Source organism: Gorilla gorilla, chromosome 13 (genome assembly GCF_029281585.2).
Source record: "Gorilla gorilla gorilla isolate KB3781 chromosome 13, NHGRI_mGorGor1-v2.1_pri, whole genome shotgun sequence".
Taxonomy (NCBI): Eukaryota; Metazoa; Chordata; class Mammalia; order Primates; family Hominidae; genus Gorilla; species Gorilla gorilla.
Genome location: NC_073237.2, coordinates 73,014,565 through 73,030,605, shown reverse-complemented (window position 1 = coordinate 73,030,605; position 16,041 = coordinate 73,014,565). Strand labels below are relative to the sequence as shown.

General features: G+C 40.0%; 1 protein-coding gene across 9 annotated transcripts in view; it reads left to right on the top strand.

Annotated features, from left to right (window-relative positions):
- PRUNE2 (prune homolog 2 with BCH domain) overlaps positions 1-16,041 on the top strand; it is a 292,041-nt gene that overhangs the window by 81,216 nt on the left and 194,784 nt on the right. For all 9 annotated transcript variants that reach the window (XM_055351078.2, XM_019033860.4, XM_063696471.1 and 6 more), the window contains exon 6: positions 58-152. In XM_055351078.2, coding sequence (XP_055207053.2) covers positions 58-152 — 95 coding nt within the window. The remainder of the gene's footprint in view (positions 1-57; positions 153-16,041) is intronic.

Below are 16,041 nucleotides of genomic sequence, written 5' to 3'. Positions count from 1 at the left end.
TACAAAAAAAAAATCCCTCAAGTATAACATAGTGTTTTTTTTCCCTGTCATCCACAGGTTTAAGTATTGAACAGACGATGTTGAAAGATCTAAAGGAGCTGTCAGATGGAGAAATAAAAGTGGCCATTAGTACTGTAAGCATGAACCTTGAGGTAAGGGTTGGAATGCTTTTTTAGCATTGATTGATTTCCCACAATTGCAGTCTGAGCAACTGGAATGTAACTCTCTCCATTGGATAAGTCCATGGTAGTCCTTTGCTTCTTTGTGATACATTTGACTTGGAATATAGTGGCAGGTTATTATTTGGGTGAAAACACTATGCTAAGTCAATGAAAAATGCCAAACCTGGATTCTCAAGATGAATGCTCTTTTCATTCATCTCAGCAAAACAAAGCCTAAAACAAACACTCAGATGTGGGTGTATATTTAACCTGTTTAATAGCAATTATGATATGTGTGATTAGGTTCACTTCCATATTTTCTGTGTACCACCCTGTATTGTTCATAGAACTTTTCTTAAAAAAAAAAAGAAAAAAGAAAAAAAGCAAGTTGTCTTTTGATCTTCAAAACTATTTGAATGCATGCCATTTTGATAATCAATGGTGACAACTCAAGTATTACTTAACAAGGAACCTCCTTCCAAACTGTTAACTGAATGGCTCAGAGCGAATGCTATTTTTGTCTTTGTGTGTTTCCTTGGTGAGTTATCTTTTGTCTACTTTGGGAGTTTTCAATGACTTATATGTTAATCTTAATTAACCTAACTAATGGGAACTATATTTTACAGAGGCACATTTGTGCATTTGTAGAAGTCTGTGTATTTCTTTACTGTTGTATTGTCTTTACCAGGTTATCTACATTTGGTTGGGCACTTAGCTCTCAGGTCGAGTTTATGGAGATAAAATATGCTCTATAGGAATTTGTGTTTTGGTTTTTAGAATTGTGTGTTGCTATTCTTTTTTTTTTTTTTCTTTGAGATGGAGTCTTGCTCTGTCACCCAGGCTGGAGTGCAGCGGCACCATCTCAGCTCACTGCAACCTCCACCTCCTGGGTTCAAGTGATTCTCCTGCCTCAGCCTCCTGAGTAGCTGGGATTAAAGGCGCCCGCCACCACTCCTGGCTAATTTTTGTATTTTAGTAGAGACAGGGTTTCACCATGTTGGTGAGGCTGGTCTTGAACTCCTGACCTCAAATGATCCGCCTGCCTTGGCCTCCCAAAGTGTTGGGATTACTGGCGTGAGCCACCGCACCCGACCTATTCTTCCTTTTCTCATGGTGATGTTGACTATATCAATGTGTATATTTCTCTGGAATAGCAGGCACTCATATTGGTGTCTACATCCTCAGAAAACCCAAGAGCAAGCCAGGTGCTTTCTTTTCGTGATCTTTTTGTCAAATTTATTTCCAGTTCATACGCATTATAATTCAGCTTATAAATCTGTATGAAAACTAGGAGGCAAACTGTGAAGTTTGGTGGCACCTCACAGTTTACAGAGCATGTTCTCATTGTATGCACTTGATAAATTGACTCAACTGTTTCTATGGACTTTCAGATTGATAAGTGCTCCATATGACTTGTTATTGATGTGAATCAATTCAACAAATATATTCAATTTGTGAGGTAGCAACTATATAATCACCATCAATTAGAACTCTGCTTTGTGCCTAAGAACCCAAGGAAAACATGGATCTTGCAAGGGTCAGTAGCTCTAAGAATCATTTCTACTAGTTCAAGCCTTAGGGTTTTCTTTCTCTGTTCCCCTCTCCTCTGTCTTCCTTCATTTAATGGCATCTTATTAGGTTTTAAATGCCTTGTTTGGAATTCCTTCCTAAATTAACATAGAATGTCTTGTAATTGCTTAGGGAACTGTCTGTAATTAGCAAATTATTTTAAGGCTATTCATATTACAGACTTACTGTAGCTTTAATGTACCTCAATTTATATTATAGGGGTATGCAAATGGCTTTGTCAGATGTATTAAACTGTAAATGTCTATCAAGCAGAATAAGTGATAAAATAATCATCTTAATCTTGAAAGTAATTTACAGAGGTCCAGTAATTAATCAGGTGGTTAAGCACATCTCTGGAAGTGTTATATGATCTTGGAGGAAAGGAGAAGGACATTTGTGTATAATAAAGAAGGGTACACAGTTTAAACTCATAGGCTGAATGAGAACTTTTCACTTTTGCATAATGGGGATATTAAAGATGACTGAGAAATGGAAAAAAAAAAAAACCTCCTTAGTAACATCCTGTATCTTCCTTGAAAGAAAAAATGCAAATCAGTTATCCAATCTGGCTGCTGGAAAAATTCCCAAGTTAATGTCAGAGTTTAATTTTCTCTGTAGATTGTCCTGTGATGCAGTGGTATTTTCCCAATCCCTACTCATATTTGATTATATTTCAGCATTCCTTTCTCATTCCCATTCACCTCACTTTAAAAAATATTGACAGAATCCTCACAATCTTATTTTGTGGATTTTGGAACAGTTATATAATTGCTCTTTGAATCTAGGTGTATTCTCAAAGAAACCTTCTTAGTTCCTATGACTTTCCGAATCTTGCTCATCCTCCAAAGCATGGTCAACCAAGGTGCGTCATGATAACTCTTACAGATTCACTATTTTTTATTACCACCCTCTGAACTCTTGCTAAATGTAGTCTAAGTGACCAACTTAGGACTTCACTCTTTACATTAGATCTTCCGTTGCTTTTGAATTTGTTTAATATTTCTAATCATGGTCAGATAGTATTTTAAATTAATTGAGGGTACTGATGGTATCTGACTTCTCTCTCTTCAATTTTCTGTAACAGTGATGGCACATAGTAGATGCTTAGTAAATGCAAATATTTAGTTAATACTTATGGGTGTTTGCAGTTCGCCCCTTTGCTATCTGATTTATATTTCCTTTTGGATTTAAATAAATCAGCTAGGAAAGCAAAGCCACTTAGCTAAGCATCCAAAGCAGCCTACTTTTTCCTCTCCCAACTAGTTTCTTCCAAACAACTATGGTTGAAGGATAACATCAAACGGATGAAAAATGGCCCACATATTTATAGAAAGTATGCTTATCCCGCTCTCCAAAAACGGAGTGGGAGGCTTTGCAAAGTCGTTAGCTATTGTCACTGGCAGAAATCAACTATAGGTTCTGCAGCATGTCGGGGATATGGGAATGAAGATTCCTTGCATTTTCAATGGTTCTTTGCAATGCTGTAATTCTACCGTTGTGTAAGTCATGGCCTTTATATGGCTGATGACCCAGTTAATTTTCTTGGGTAGAAGTATTCAGAAAATTAGAAAGATTTATCTCCCTGTAACTTACACAGCATGCTCTTCAGAGGGAACCATTGAGTTTGGGAGGTAGAAACCACTGCCTTCAATAGTTATAGGTTATCTGGCACTCTGATAAGAAGAAAGCTTCTAAACCCCTTGTCTCTCATTTTTATTGTAGTTATCTCACAAATATTCATTGTTATATAAGTTACTGAATGAAATACATAAAAATCAATTAATTACAATAATAGAGTTTCAATGCTTTGCTCAGTACAGGAAGTCAGAATGGATGAGATTTTGAGGGGCGGTGTGTAGAAATGGCCTTATCAGAGGCATGGCCAGAGGCGCAGCTCTTCTTAATAAGGGGACTGTGGGAAAAGATAACTGCAGTCTCATTTCGCTCAGCCTCCAAGCCATTCCAAGTGTGAAAGTAGCATGCATCTTGTGGGGGAATGCACATGACATATTGGAATCCCCTTTGTTGATTACTGTTACACCTGATCCTTTGTGGCCTTTTTGTTGCTTGTTGATTTGATCATCAGAAGAGAACTTATGGATATCAAAGAGCAAACGTTGCCTTTATTCCCTTGCCAGCAGAACTGGTAATGATTATACTTCTTGGGCCTAGTTTACTCCCTGGTAAAGCAGTATATTAAAACGTTAAGGGGAAGAAACATCTTTTCATTCTAATGAAGCGCCACTGAAGCAAGGTTGCTCACGGCAGTACATTAATTGTTCCCTTGCTGACACCAAATGTTATTACATCTTCTTTAAGCATCTCCCAAAAGACTGTTAGTCATTATTAGCGTCTTTACTCAGGAAGGACAATAGCCATGCACTGACTTGATCACTTTTTATTATGATCAATTGCAGTATGATTTATTCTTGTGTATGTGCTGTATCAGTGTGCTAGAGCTGGCATAACAAAGAACCACAAACTAGACGTCTTAAACAATAGAAATTTATTGTCTCACAGCTCTAGAGGCTAGAAGTCCAAGATCAAGGTGTTGGTAGGATAAGTTCCTTCCAAGAGCTGTGGGAGAGAATCTGCTCCATGCCTGTCCCCTAGCTTCTGATGGTTTGCTGGTAATCTGTAGTGTTCTTGGTGCACAGAAGCATCACCTGGATCTCTGCCTTCATCTCCACATCACCTTCCCTCTATGCATGTCTCTGTGTTCAAATTTCCCCTTTTCATAAGGATACATAATAGATTAGGACCCATCTAGTAATCTTATCTTAGTTTATTTATTTATTTTTTTGAGACAGGGTCTTGCCCTGTTGCCCAGGCTGTAGTGCGGTGGCATAGTCAAGGCTCACTGCAGCTTCCACCTCCCGGGCTCAAGGGATCCTCTCACCTCATCCTCCTGAGTAGCTGGAACTACAGGTGTGCACACCACACCTGGCTAATTTTTGCATTTTTTGTAAAGATGGGGTTTGCCGTGTTGCCGAAGGCTGGTCTCAAACTCCTGGGCTCAAACGATCAACTCGCCTCAGCCTCTCAAAGTGCTGGGATTACAGGCATGAGCCATGGCGCCTGGCCTCATCTTAGTTTACTATGTCTACAACAACCCTATTTCCAAATAAGGTCACATTTTGAGGTGCTGAGAGTTAGGACTTCAACATAAAAGTTTTTGTGGGACAAAATTCAACCCCTAATGTATACTACTGTGAAAGTAGTCATTTTTCAGACAACTTAAAAGAATAAAACTTAAAATTTTAAGATTGCCTGTATGAACCTGCTGCCTGGTAAGCATATTTCATCTGTTGCTCCCACATTTTTATTTCATATCAATTTCCTTTAAATGAGGAACGGTGAGGACTTTCAGCTGTTGGCATTTTATCTCTTTTCTTCAGAACTGGCGTCTGAGGGAATTGTTCAGGGCCGTTTTCTCTCTTCCTTTCTGGGCTGTTCTGCTGTGCTCTGGGCCTCAGACCTCCTCATGACCAGCCGCTCTGCTGTGTGAAGCCTGGGATGCATCCTGGCAAAGTGACTCAGAGGCCGCTGACTCATTCTACCCTGCACAGAGATTACCAGCCATACTGCACCTTGGAGTACTGCCCAGGGGAAAATACTAACGTTTTCCATTAGCATTCAAAGCACAGACCAGAATGAATTCCCAAGATCACTGCTAAACTCCTTCCTGACAAAAGGGAACGTTTACTCAGGCCTCAGTGAAGCATAAGTGAGCCACTGTAACCAAGGATTTGAGACTCAGTGCACCAGTCTGAAATCTGGTTTACCAATTTTATGCACACAATATGATTTCTCATTGAGCTTGGAGTTTGTTGGTGGCCAAGATGAAAGTACCTGTGGAGTATTTAACTCTCTTATTTTGTGAAAGAGTGCATAGCCTTTCTTGGGGGAGCATATGTTAGTTTTGAACTGGTCTTGAACCAGTTCACCTTTTCAAAATATGTGAATGATTTGATTTTGGTCAGCAAATCACTAGTAAATCTTTAGCATATTGCTTAGCATATTGGTGAGCATATGATTTGCATATTGAAATATTTTGAAAAGATGACTTTTCAAAGCCATTTTGCCCAACTAATAGAAATATGTGAAAACTCTACTCTAGGTTCTAAATCCTGAGTGCATCCATTTCTTTCTGGGTTCAGGTCTGTAAACTCTTCCTTGCTACAGTAAGAGGTGACAATTGATGGTGAGTGCTTACTGTGTACGTGGCAGTTGAGTAAGCATTATCTCACTTAATCCTCCCAGTAAAAGGTACTATGATTACCCCTGTATTGGTGAAGGTAGCTCCAGCAGCTGGAACAGATAAACAAGTCTCAGTGACTCAGCCCAGAAATTGTTTATTTTTCACTCATGTAGCAATCCTATTTGGTGTTCCCAGTCAGGTGGCCAGGGGTGATTCAGAGACCATCTTCAATATGTGGTTTCCAAGGTTGCCCAGGAGGACATCTCCAGTTTATCTGTCAACAAGGAGAAGAGCTTGGAGGGCCAAGGGTGGAGTTTTTTATGGATCTGGTCTGGTTGTGACACTCATCACTTCTGCTCATATTTCATTGGCTCAGTCACATGGTCACATGTAACTGGAGGGAAGCTGAAAAATGTCATCAAATAGATGTGCCCATGAAAAGGAACCAATTTGGAAAATAGTTAGCCAGTGTCTGCCATAATCTCTATCTTAGAGGTAAGGACATTGGAATCTAAAGAGGTTAAATCATTTTTCTAATCTGTAGAGCCAGGACCCAAATCCCAGGCCAGTCCTATTCTAGTCCTGTGTATACTGCTTGGGACATGGTGCCAGCATGCAAGACTAAGTAGAATTTGAGCCCACTCAGGGGTTCACTAGTAAGTCATCAGCTATCAGTCATTGCCCCAAACTCAGGGTGTCAGACAGCCTAGACATCCTTAAGCAATCCTTGGTTAGCATTCTTCTTTCCCTACTCTTTGTACCAAACTTTCTTCCTTTTAGTCTTCACACCTTTGCTTCCTGAAAAAATCATTTTAATTTTTGAACTATAAACATCATCCAAGTTCTAGGTGCTCATTGTGAAGCTAATTATTGGTGCCTGATACAGAGAAGATTTGGCAAGATAAGTCAAGTAGATAAAAGTAATAGGAAAAAGGATTATGGAAAGAAGGATTGGATAGGACAGATCGTGTAGGAAGGAAAAAGTCTGTTTTTTTCTCAGACTGTCTCTAGAATTCAAGGATGTGGGTGTTCTGTTTTTCTTGCTGTGATTTAGCCTTTTCAAATTTGTGTTCAAAATACAGAGCGTCCCAGTCAGTTAGTGAAAAATTTTAATGGTAGAGATTTTTTATTGAAATGAAAACAGCATTACTTTTGAGCACTATAGTAACTCCAAATAACCAAACTCCGAGTAGCTGGGGAATTAGGAGTTCTTAGTTCATATTTTGTCGAAAACTCCAAAAGCACTTAAAGCAAATGACAAATACAGTTAGGTAACTTTGATTGTGTGGATTTAACAGTCAGTCGGTGTGAGGCATTTGAAGTGTGAATTACAATTTTAAACTAATTTAGAACGGATAATTCCTAGCTTCTTGAGGACATTAGCAGGATAAAAGAGTGAAACATGGACCCAGAAAAGTGGACTTTCGTTCCTATTGAGCTATGAGTGGTTCTTGGTAATGAGATGTAACCGAGATGAAAGAATAGAAAATCCCTGTGTAAAGAATGGTTTATCATATCAGCAGCAACAGCACTTTGTCTTTGGAAAATTGTACTAAGTGGCTGAAGCTGATAATATTTAGAATATTTACAATTTGTATGTAGGTAGTGCCTTCTACTGATGTCCAAAAATAGTCTGTAAAATCTCTTTACCTAGAAATGCTTATAATATAATTCTTTTTTTTTTGAGATGGAGTTTTGCTCTTGTTGCCCAGGCTGGAGTACAGTGGCACAATCTCGGCTCACTGCAACCTCTGCCTCCTAGGTTTAGGCGATTCTCCTGCCTCAGCCTCCTGAGTAGCTGGGATTACAGGTGCCCGCCACCACGCCCAGCTAATTTTTTGTATTTTTAGTAGAGATGGGGTTTCATTATGTTGGCCAGGCTGGTCTTGAACTCCTGAACTCAGGTGATCCACCCGCCTCAACCTCTTAAAACGTTGGGATTACAGGCGTGAGCCACCGCACCTGGTAGAATTCTTATTTTGTATCTCCAGCTAAACTCAAGTTGGAGACAACTTGATGTTTCTGTTGACAACTTTTCTCTGCTTTACCTATTGGTCAGTTTCAAATGGCCTTAAATGAATCACAAAACTTGGTCTATCTAGTTATGATTCTCTGTAAATAAACAGTATTTCCCTAAGTGGTGCAAAATACCTGAGTACTTTTTCTAGCTATGATTTTGCAACAGGGATTATATAAGCACTGCTGTAGTGTGAATGTTTGTGCCCCTCCAAAATGTATATGTTGAAATTTAATCCCCAATGAAGTAGTACTAAGAGGTAGGAGACTAGGGAGGTGATTGGATCATGAGCATTCTGCTCTCATGAATGTATGAGTGCCTTTATAAAACAGCTTGCGGGCACATGTTTGTCCCTTTTGCCATGTGAATATGCAGTGAGAAGGTGCCATTTATGAGGAACAGGCTCTCATCAGACACCAGTTCTACCGGCTCCTTGATCTTGGATTTCTCCCAGCCTCTAGAACTATAAGAAATAAATGTCTATTACTTATACATTACCCAGTCTAAGGTGTTTTGTTATTGCAGCCTGTATGGACTCAGACAAGCAGGGATCCAAGGTTTAGCCATCATGAAGTTACACATTCTGTATTCATGCTTTCTTTGGCATAGGGTGGTGCTCTGGATCTTCCTCCTCCCTTGAAACACTCTGATAAAAATGTATTCACATAGAGCAGGTAGAGAAGATTGGGGCGGGGGTATATGAAACATAGATCCTCCCCAGATATAAACTCTCTTCAGGCCCCAGAAATCTCCACTGACTCTCCTTGGCAACTGTAAAATGGGAATGAAACAGTGAAATAAGGTATGATGAGGATACGACTTCATCAACAGGCTGCAGGGAACTTTAGTGACTCTAGCCACAAATACAGTTATTTGGCTTGATCTAGAAAGGAGGAAAACTATGGGAGGAGATGCATGCCATTTTAGGAAGCCCAAATATGGTTGACTCGTAGTGAGTGAAATAGGTACAGTTAGTATTTCATTAGGTGGTATTTTATTTGATGCATGTAAAGAAAAGTGTTAGGTGATTCAGATTTATATGCAAATGTGGACATATATTATTCATAACCATTTCCCTTTTCATTAAGTCCCCCACCCCCAACATGCCTGCATGTGTGTTTTTGCACTAAAGGCATGGAACAAACCAGGACTGCAATACCCCAACCTTGGATTCCTGGGATCTTGATGCAATGGGCCCAATTAGCTACCCCTTCACTGTCTCCTCCCCAGAATAAAATGGTGTTTCAGTTATCTATTGCTGTGTAGCAGGTCACCCCCAAAACCTAGAGGCTTAAAACCACATATCATTATCTCTCATAGTTTTATGGGTTTTTAGGGGGCTTGGCTGAGGCGTTCTTGATCAGAGTGTCTCCTGCAGTTGTGTTCAGATGGTGGTCAACTGGGAACTCAATTGGTACTTGTCACCTGGCTTGGGCTCCTCAGAGCATAACACTTAGGTTCTAAGAGAGTGCCACAAGAGAGTGCCACGTTTTCTAAGAGACTCAGATGGAAGCTGCAATTCTTCTTGTGACCTAACCTCAAATGTCTCAGAATATCACTACCAGCATATTCTGTTATTCATGTGAGTCCCGAAGACCAGGCCAGATTGATTATAAGGGGAATCAGCAGTGGTATGCTAGTAAATGTTTAACAACAGGTTCTCAAAAAAACCCACTCTTACATATTACTGATATAAAGGATGTATATGATACATGGCCGGGAGCGGTGGCTCATGCCTGTAATCCCTTCACTTTGGGAGGCCGAGGCGGGTGGATCACCTGAGACCAGGAGTTAGAGACCAGCCTGGCCAACATGGTGAAACCCCGTCTCTACTAAAAATACAATTAGCCAGGTGTGGTGGTGGGTGCCTGTAATCCCAGCTACTTGGGAGGCTGAGGCAGGAGAATTGCTTGAACCCAGGAGACGGAGGTTGCTGTGAGCCAAGATCGTGCCATTGCACTCCAGCCTGGGTGACAGAGAGAGACTCTGTCTCAAATAAATACATAAAGGATATATATTATATACACAATATATCATATATAGTATACAATGTATACTCTTTATTCTTTTATTGTAAATTTCATAAAAACCAATTAATTCTCATAGAATGAACTAGTTAATTTTTGTGTAACTCTTGCATTGCAATCGATGAATGAGTGTAATTGCAACAAAAATGTAGTTGATGTTTTTGATTCTCCCTTTACAAGAAACTGAAACAATGAAGAAATATGCTTGAACTTCATTTGTTTGTCAACAATATAAGTGACTTATTTGCTGAATTAAAGAATAGTTTTCAAATACTGGAAGAATATTTCCTTATTTGTGTGTGTGTGTATGCTAGTCACAATGTGATGACTAGAGACACAACACACTTTTATGTTTTATCTTTAGCTTTTCTCCATGACTTTCTCGAGTCTAGACAAGGGGTCAGCAATTCTTTTCTGAAAAGGGCCAGATAGTAGATATTTTAGGCTTTGCAGTCCAGGAGCCCAAACTGAGGATATTATGGAGGAACTTAACAACTATTTGAATGTGTTTAGTGCATGGGCTGTTCATAAATAGGCAGTGAGCTGAACTGGTCTGTGGGCCAGAGCTTGCCAACACCTGGTCATGACAATCAATAAACCAATAAAACAAGCTCTGATTTGTAGTATTTTCCAATTTCCATAGCGTAAATGCTCTTACCATGGCCAATTTCAAAATACCAACAAGACATCATCAAAACAGATTTGGGAAGAGATGTGCAGAAGTATATCATTATATAGCCTTTCTACTGTACAGATGTGAATGATCCCAAGAACACTGATAACAGTAGATATAATGGCATGATTAGGAAGGGGTGAGTTTTGAGAATGTATTACTTTTGCTTTTAACATAATTTACTTAACTCAAATTATGTAATTTAATTTTTATAATGACTGTGTTTAACTTGCAAATAACGGGTTTGCAAATTGCCTGAAAATTTAACAGTCAGCTCTTGCCAACAGTTACACGTCAGCTCCGGCACAGCACTGTGAAATTAGACTCCAGTTCTTGCTGTGCAGAGACACATGTGCATCTGGGGAGGGATGGAGCTGAAGGTGGCCATCAAGAGAAAATTGCTTCCGGTCACATTCTCTTCTATAAATCCTTCTGTTATTTGCCTACCACAGTCTGGCATATACAGGGGCTGTTAGTGTACAGTTTATGTGGTGTTGGGCATAAGCATAAGGTCGCTAGAATTTTAGTATGCCAATCATTTGTGTGTAGTCGAAGTATATCTCTTTGTGAGATATCGTAGTAGAAGTGCTCATAGTTTTTTTTAAAATGCAAAACAAAGGAATTGTGATTTCTTTAACCATCAAGAAGAAAGTAGAACCTTGATTTATGATTCATAATTTACTTAGTTGGTTTCATGTACTTTGGCCATTGGTGTTGTATTCCAATAGTTAACCATTTTAATTCAGATTAAGAGAAAGTAGGGCCACCCTGCAGCTAAGATAACAGGTTGTGTTTAAAGGACAAATAAAATTAAATAATTAGTCTTTAGAGTCTTTTCTTTTTGGACACAAAACATCACAGCCACCGTAGCCTCCCTTTGTTGGTCATCATGCATGCTGGGGACTCAGGCTCATGCCTTGGAAGCCCTGTCTTCCCCGCTCTCTGCTCTCTTCTGTTCGGCTAAAGACACAGAGCTTGCTCTCTGCAATGATGCATCCTGGATTATCATTTTCCTCCCGAGCTTTCACCATCCTGGACTATACCCGTGAGTTCTGATAATACCATCTGGACAACATCATGGATTTTCCATGTCAGTTTGATCACTTCCCCTCTTTCCTTTTCTTAGTACACTTTGCACAGCTTTTTCCTTTTCCATATGTCCACATGCTCCTTTTCAGCAACTACAGCGCCATTCTTCACGGCTACTTCTTCTGCCTAGGTAGTACTGTACTGCCTTCTAGTAACTTCGTAATGCAGGTTAAAAAGCTATGAAAAAGTCTTTCCATATGTCACCAAAATGCCTAAGGCTTTCCCTTTAAATTGGGTATTTCTGGCACCTCTGGCTCCTTATTTAAGACTTCTCTTTTAAGTTCACAGTCACCTTTGAGGGCATGGGCATATTGTCAGAAAGCATTTTTGAATAAATTTATGCATCACTGAACCTTATATAAATAAAATTTGTATGTTTCTAGACCTTCAGAAAGTCTAGAAATTGAAATCCTTGAGCAGGAGGAGATAAGTTGGCCTTTTACTCATGAAGGAAATGAGGTCTCAATGTCTGGCTTTCTGAGAAACAAGCTCCACGACACTGGCAGAGTTCAGCACCTCTATCTTCATTCATTGCCTTTGATACCAGATACCAATAACTGTTGGTATCTGGAAAAGTCATTGGTAGACTTTTGTTCTAGTCATTTTAGTCATCCCATAATTGGGCAAAGAAACCAGAAACCAGCCTATTGATTTAATTCATTCTCAACTTTAGCACTGCTGAGGGAATTAAGAGGTAGCTTTTTACAAAATATATGTGACACTTGGAACTTTCTTCATAGCACAATATCTAATTCTGTCTACATTTTTCTTTATGAGAAGGGAAACCCTCAGGACATAGTGATATGCTAGGATGACTGCTCTTTCACTCTGTAAATACATTTTTAAAGTGTACTATAATGTCATTTTGATGGTTTAATTTCTGGAAGGATTTTGGCTAATTACATTTTTAGGAATGTGCTCAGACCAGTTTTAGCTGCCTAGTGTTACTTTTAATAGCAGCTGTTGCTTACTTCTCATTTATATTCTCTCTCCCCTCCCTTCAGAGTTATTTTGCTGATTTGGGGACCTGACCTTGGTTTAAATTAGTTTGTCTGTAACACTCCTGAGAATCATATGCAATATTTTAATGGTTAATTACTACATTGTATCAACCTGTCATAGAAAAGCAGGCTGTGAAACTAGAGGAAAATTGCTCCCTTTTCTTGTGACAGAGAAATCTATATAAAAGTGAAACAGTGGACTACATTTGTGTTACAGTGCCCGTTTCCCATCCATGGTCAATACTGAATTGGTTCCCTAAGTAACAAAGACTTTTTTTTTAGTACACACTAAAATGAAAAAACAAATTTATACCACATAGCCAGTGGCAACTCAGAGAAATAAGGAGAGTCAAACAAAGGAATAATTTAGGATAGTTACTGTGTAGGATAGACATCTTTTTTACTGTTGCTTAATTGACATGATTGCTAAGGATGGCTGTGCTGAGCCTGTTGGAGAAGAGTGGGTTATTACAGGTCAGTGGTGTCGCCTAGTGGTGGAAACAGGAAAACAGGTAAGATGCTACAACTAAGCTTTGGTTGTTTATTATTGTCTTCTTGTATTCCTTCAAAAGGATAACTTGATGCTTATTGTATTCATAGCATGGTGCTAGTCAATACCTTGAATAATTTGAATTTTAGCAAATGAACATAATAGTAGCCAACACTCATTGAATGTCTATCATACCTTTTTTGAGTGTATATACCTTACATTTGATTTTTGTTTTCTCATTGAACCTCCATGACTACCCTTTGAAATAGGTCTGTTATTATTTTCATGTTATAAATGAACTTTAGAAGACTCTTCTAGAAAAGGTGGTTCATGACAGTGAAGATTTGTGTCTATGTTTTGCCCCTCAACATTTTAGATTAACATTCTTTTCATGATACCGTGATGTAATCTAGTTTTCAGTTTCTCTGCAAATGCGTATGCCAGGCGCACCTGTGGATGATTCTCCATTGTTCTGGTGCTTAACAATGCTTGCTTTTTATCCCAAACCAAAAGGGAAACAGTCATGTTGAACCTTCCTGCCCGTGAAGCCCAAACAATGAAGCTCTCAACCTACACTATAGTCATTGACACCACCAGCTCAGTCTACAGCCAATCAGACCAGTTGATGTGTCCTTGGGACACCAGGGTTGACAAGGAGGGCTTGAATGCATGTACTCACTTTATCCATCCACTTAATCACCCATTAACGTGGTCATTTGTCATCAAACATTTATTTTATTTTTAAATCCTTTTTTATATGTATGAATTTATGGGTTACAAGTGCAATTTTGTTACATTCATAGATTGCATAGTGGTCATATCAGGATTTTTTGTTTGTTTGTTTTGATGGAGTCTCGCTCTGTCACCAGGCTGGAGTGCAGTGGCATGATCTCAGCTCACTGCAACCTCTGCCTCCCTGGTTCAAGTGATTCTCCTGCCTTAGCCTCCAGAGTAGCTGGGACTATAGGTGCGCGCGACCACCTCCAGCTAATTTTTGAATTTTTAGTAAAGACGGGGTTTCACCATGTTGGCCAGGATGGTATCGATTTCTTGACCTCATGATCCACCCACCTCAGCCTCTGAAAGTGCTGGGATTACAGGCGTGAGCCACTGCGCCCAACCCTGGGCTTTTAATTCATCACCCAAATGACATACATTGCACCAATTAAGTAATTTCTCATCATGCAGCTCCCCCTCCCAATCCCTTCAATAAAAAAATTATTGAGTAGCTATTATGTCCCTGAAATAGAAGCTAAATATTGCAGTGCAATGGTTTCTGTCTTCCCTAAGCTTACGGATGATTGGCAATTATAATTGGCTCTAATGGGCCACTACCTATACGAAAGAAGCACATAGCCTAATTTGGGAAGGGGAGGTAGATCAGAAAGTGCTCCCTTGAGAAGATGATGTTGAAACTAAAGTGTAAAGGACATGCAGAAGCTGGCCACGTAAATGAGGTTTGTTGTGAAGGAGGGGGTGGTAGAAGGTGGGTGGCAAAGGAAAAACATTCCAGGCACAGAGAAGAATATGAACTAGGAGGGAGGAGAGACAGCATGGTTATTGATGTTGAGTTAAAAGCAGCAGTGAAATGGACTTACCCTAGTGTTTGGGTCCCTTCTGGATTAAGCTCTGGGAAACCTGGTGGGTTGACTCATGCTGTACAAAGACAGGAAAGAATGCAAATGGGAGAATAATGAGCAATGTACAACAAGGTGTGGCAGGCATGCATTGAGGACTGTGAGGGTGACAACAGAGACTGGGATGCCTGCCTTTGGCTGATGGATGGTGGGGGGACCGTGTAATCCAGTTGATTAGTGAAGCACTTGCCTGATTCTTCCTACTCGGTCCATCAGAGATAGAGCTGGAGTCTTTGTCTCTCGATCCAGAGTAAGCCAGCACGGCAGGATGAGGATCTTCTGACAGATTATTTCAGAGTGTGTAGGAGATGGAGAAGGCTGGGTGATGAGAGGGGAGCAAGAATAATGTTTGAGTATCAGAGGATCTGGAAAATAGGCTGAGAGCTTCAAATGTAGATCAAGGTTAAAATCCCTTGAACCATTGGGAGGAGCCCCAGAGGCACAGCCGGACTCAGATTGGGCAAAAGAGATGGGAAGGACATGTGCAAACCCAAAAGGCACTTGTTGGGATATCCCCACACAGTATCCTAATGTGATACAATGTGAAATATGAGGTTACAGAAAATGAGCCTCATAACTTTTGAAACTTTGAAACCAAGTCAACAGTCCTTTTTGTTTGGTGACAGAGACAACACAAGCATCACATACCTTTCATCAAGTTAGAAATTTAAAACAAAGCAAAGCAAAAAAGCTGGAAGGTGTTTTTGTTTTTGTTTTTTGACACAGAGTTTCGCTTACTCTGTCACCCATGCTGGAGTGCAGTGGCGTGATCTCGGCTCACTGCAACCTCTGCCTCCCAGGTTCAAGTGATTCTCCTGCCTCAGCCTCCCGAGTAGCTGGGATTACAGGCACCTGCCGCCACACCAAGCTCATTTTTGTATTTTTGGTAGAGACGGGGTTTCACCATGTTGGCCAGGCTGGTCTCGAACTCCTGACCTCAGGTGATCCACCCACCTCCGCCTCCCAAAGCGCTGGGATTACAGGCGTGAGCCACCACACCTGGCCTGTAAGGTCTTTCTAATGGAGAAAATGACAGACAGACATCAGTATGTGCTCGATTGTTTTATAATTTTGTTCTGCTACTCAGCTTCCAGTGGGATGAGAGCTTTAGTTAATTCTCCCTAATTGTAAAGGGAATCTCCCTCTAGCTGCAAAACAAGAATTCCTAAGGCCCTT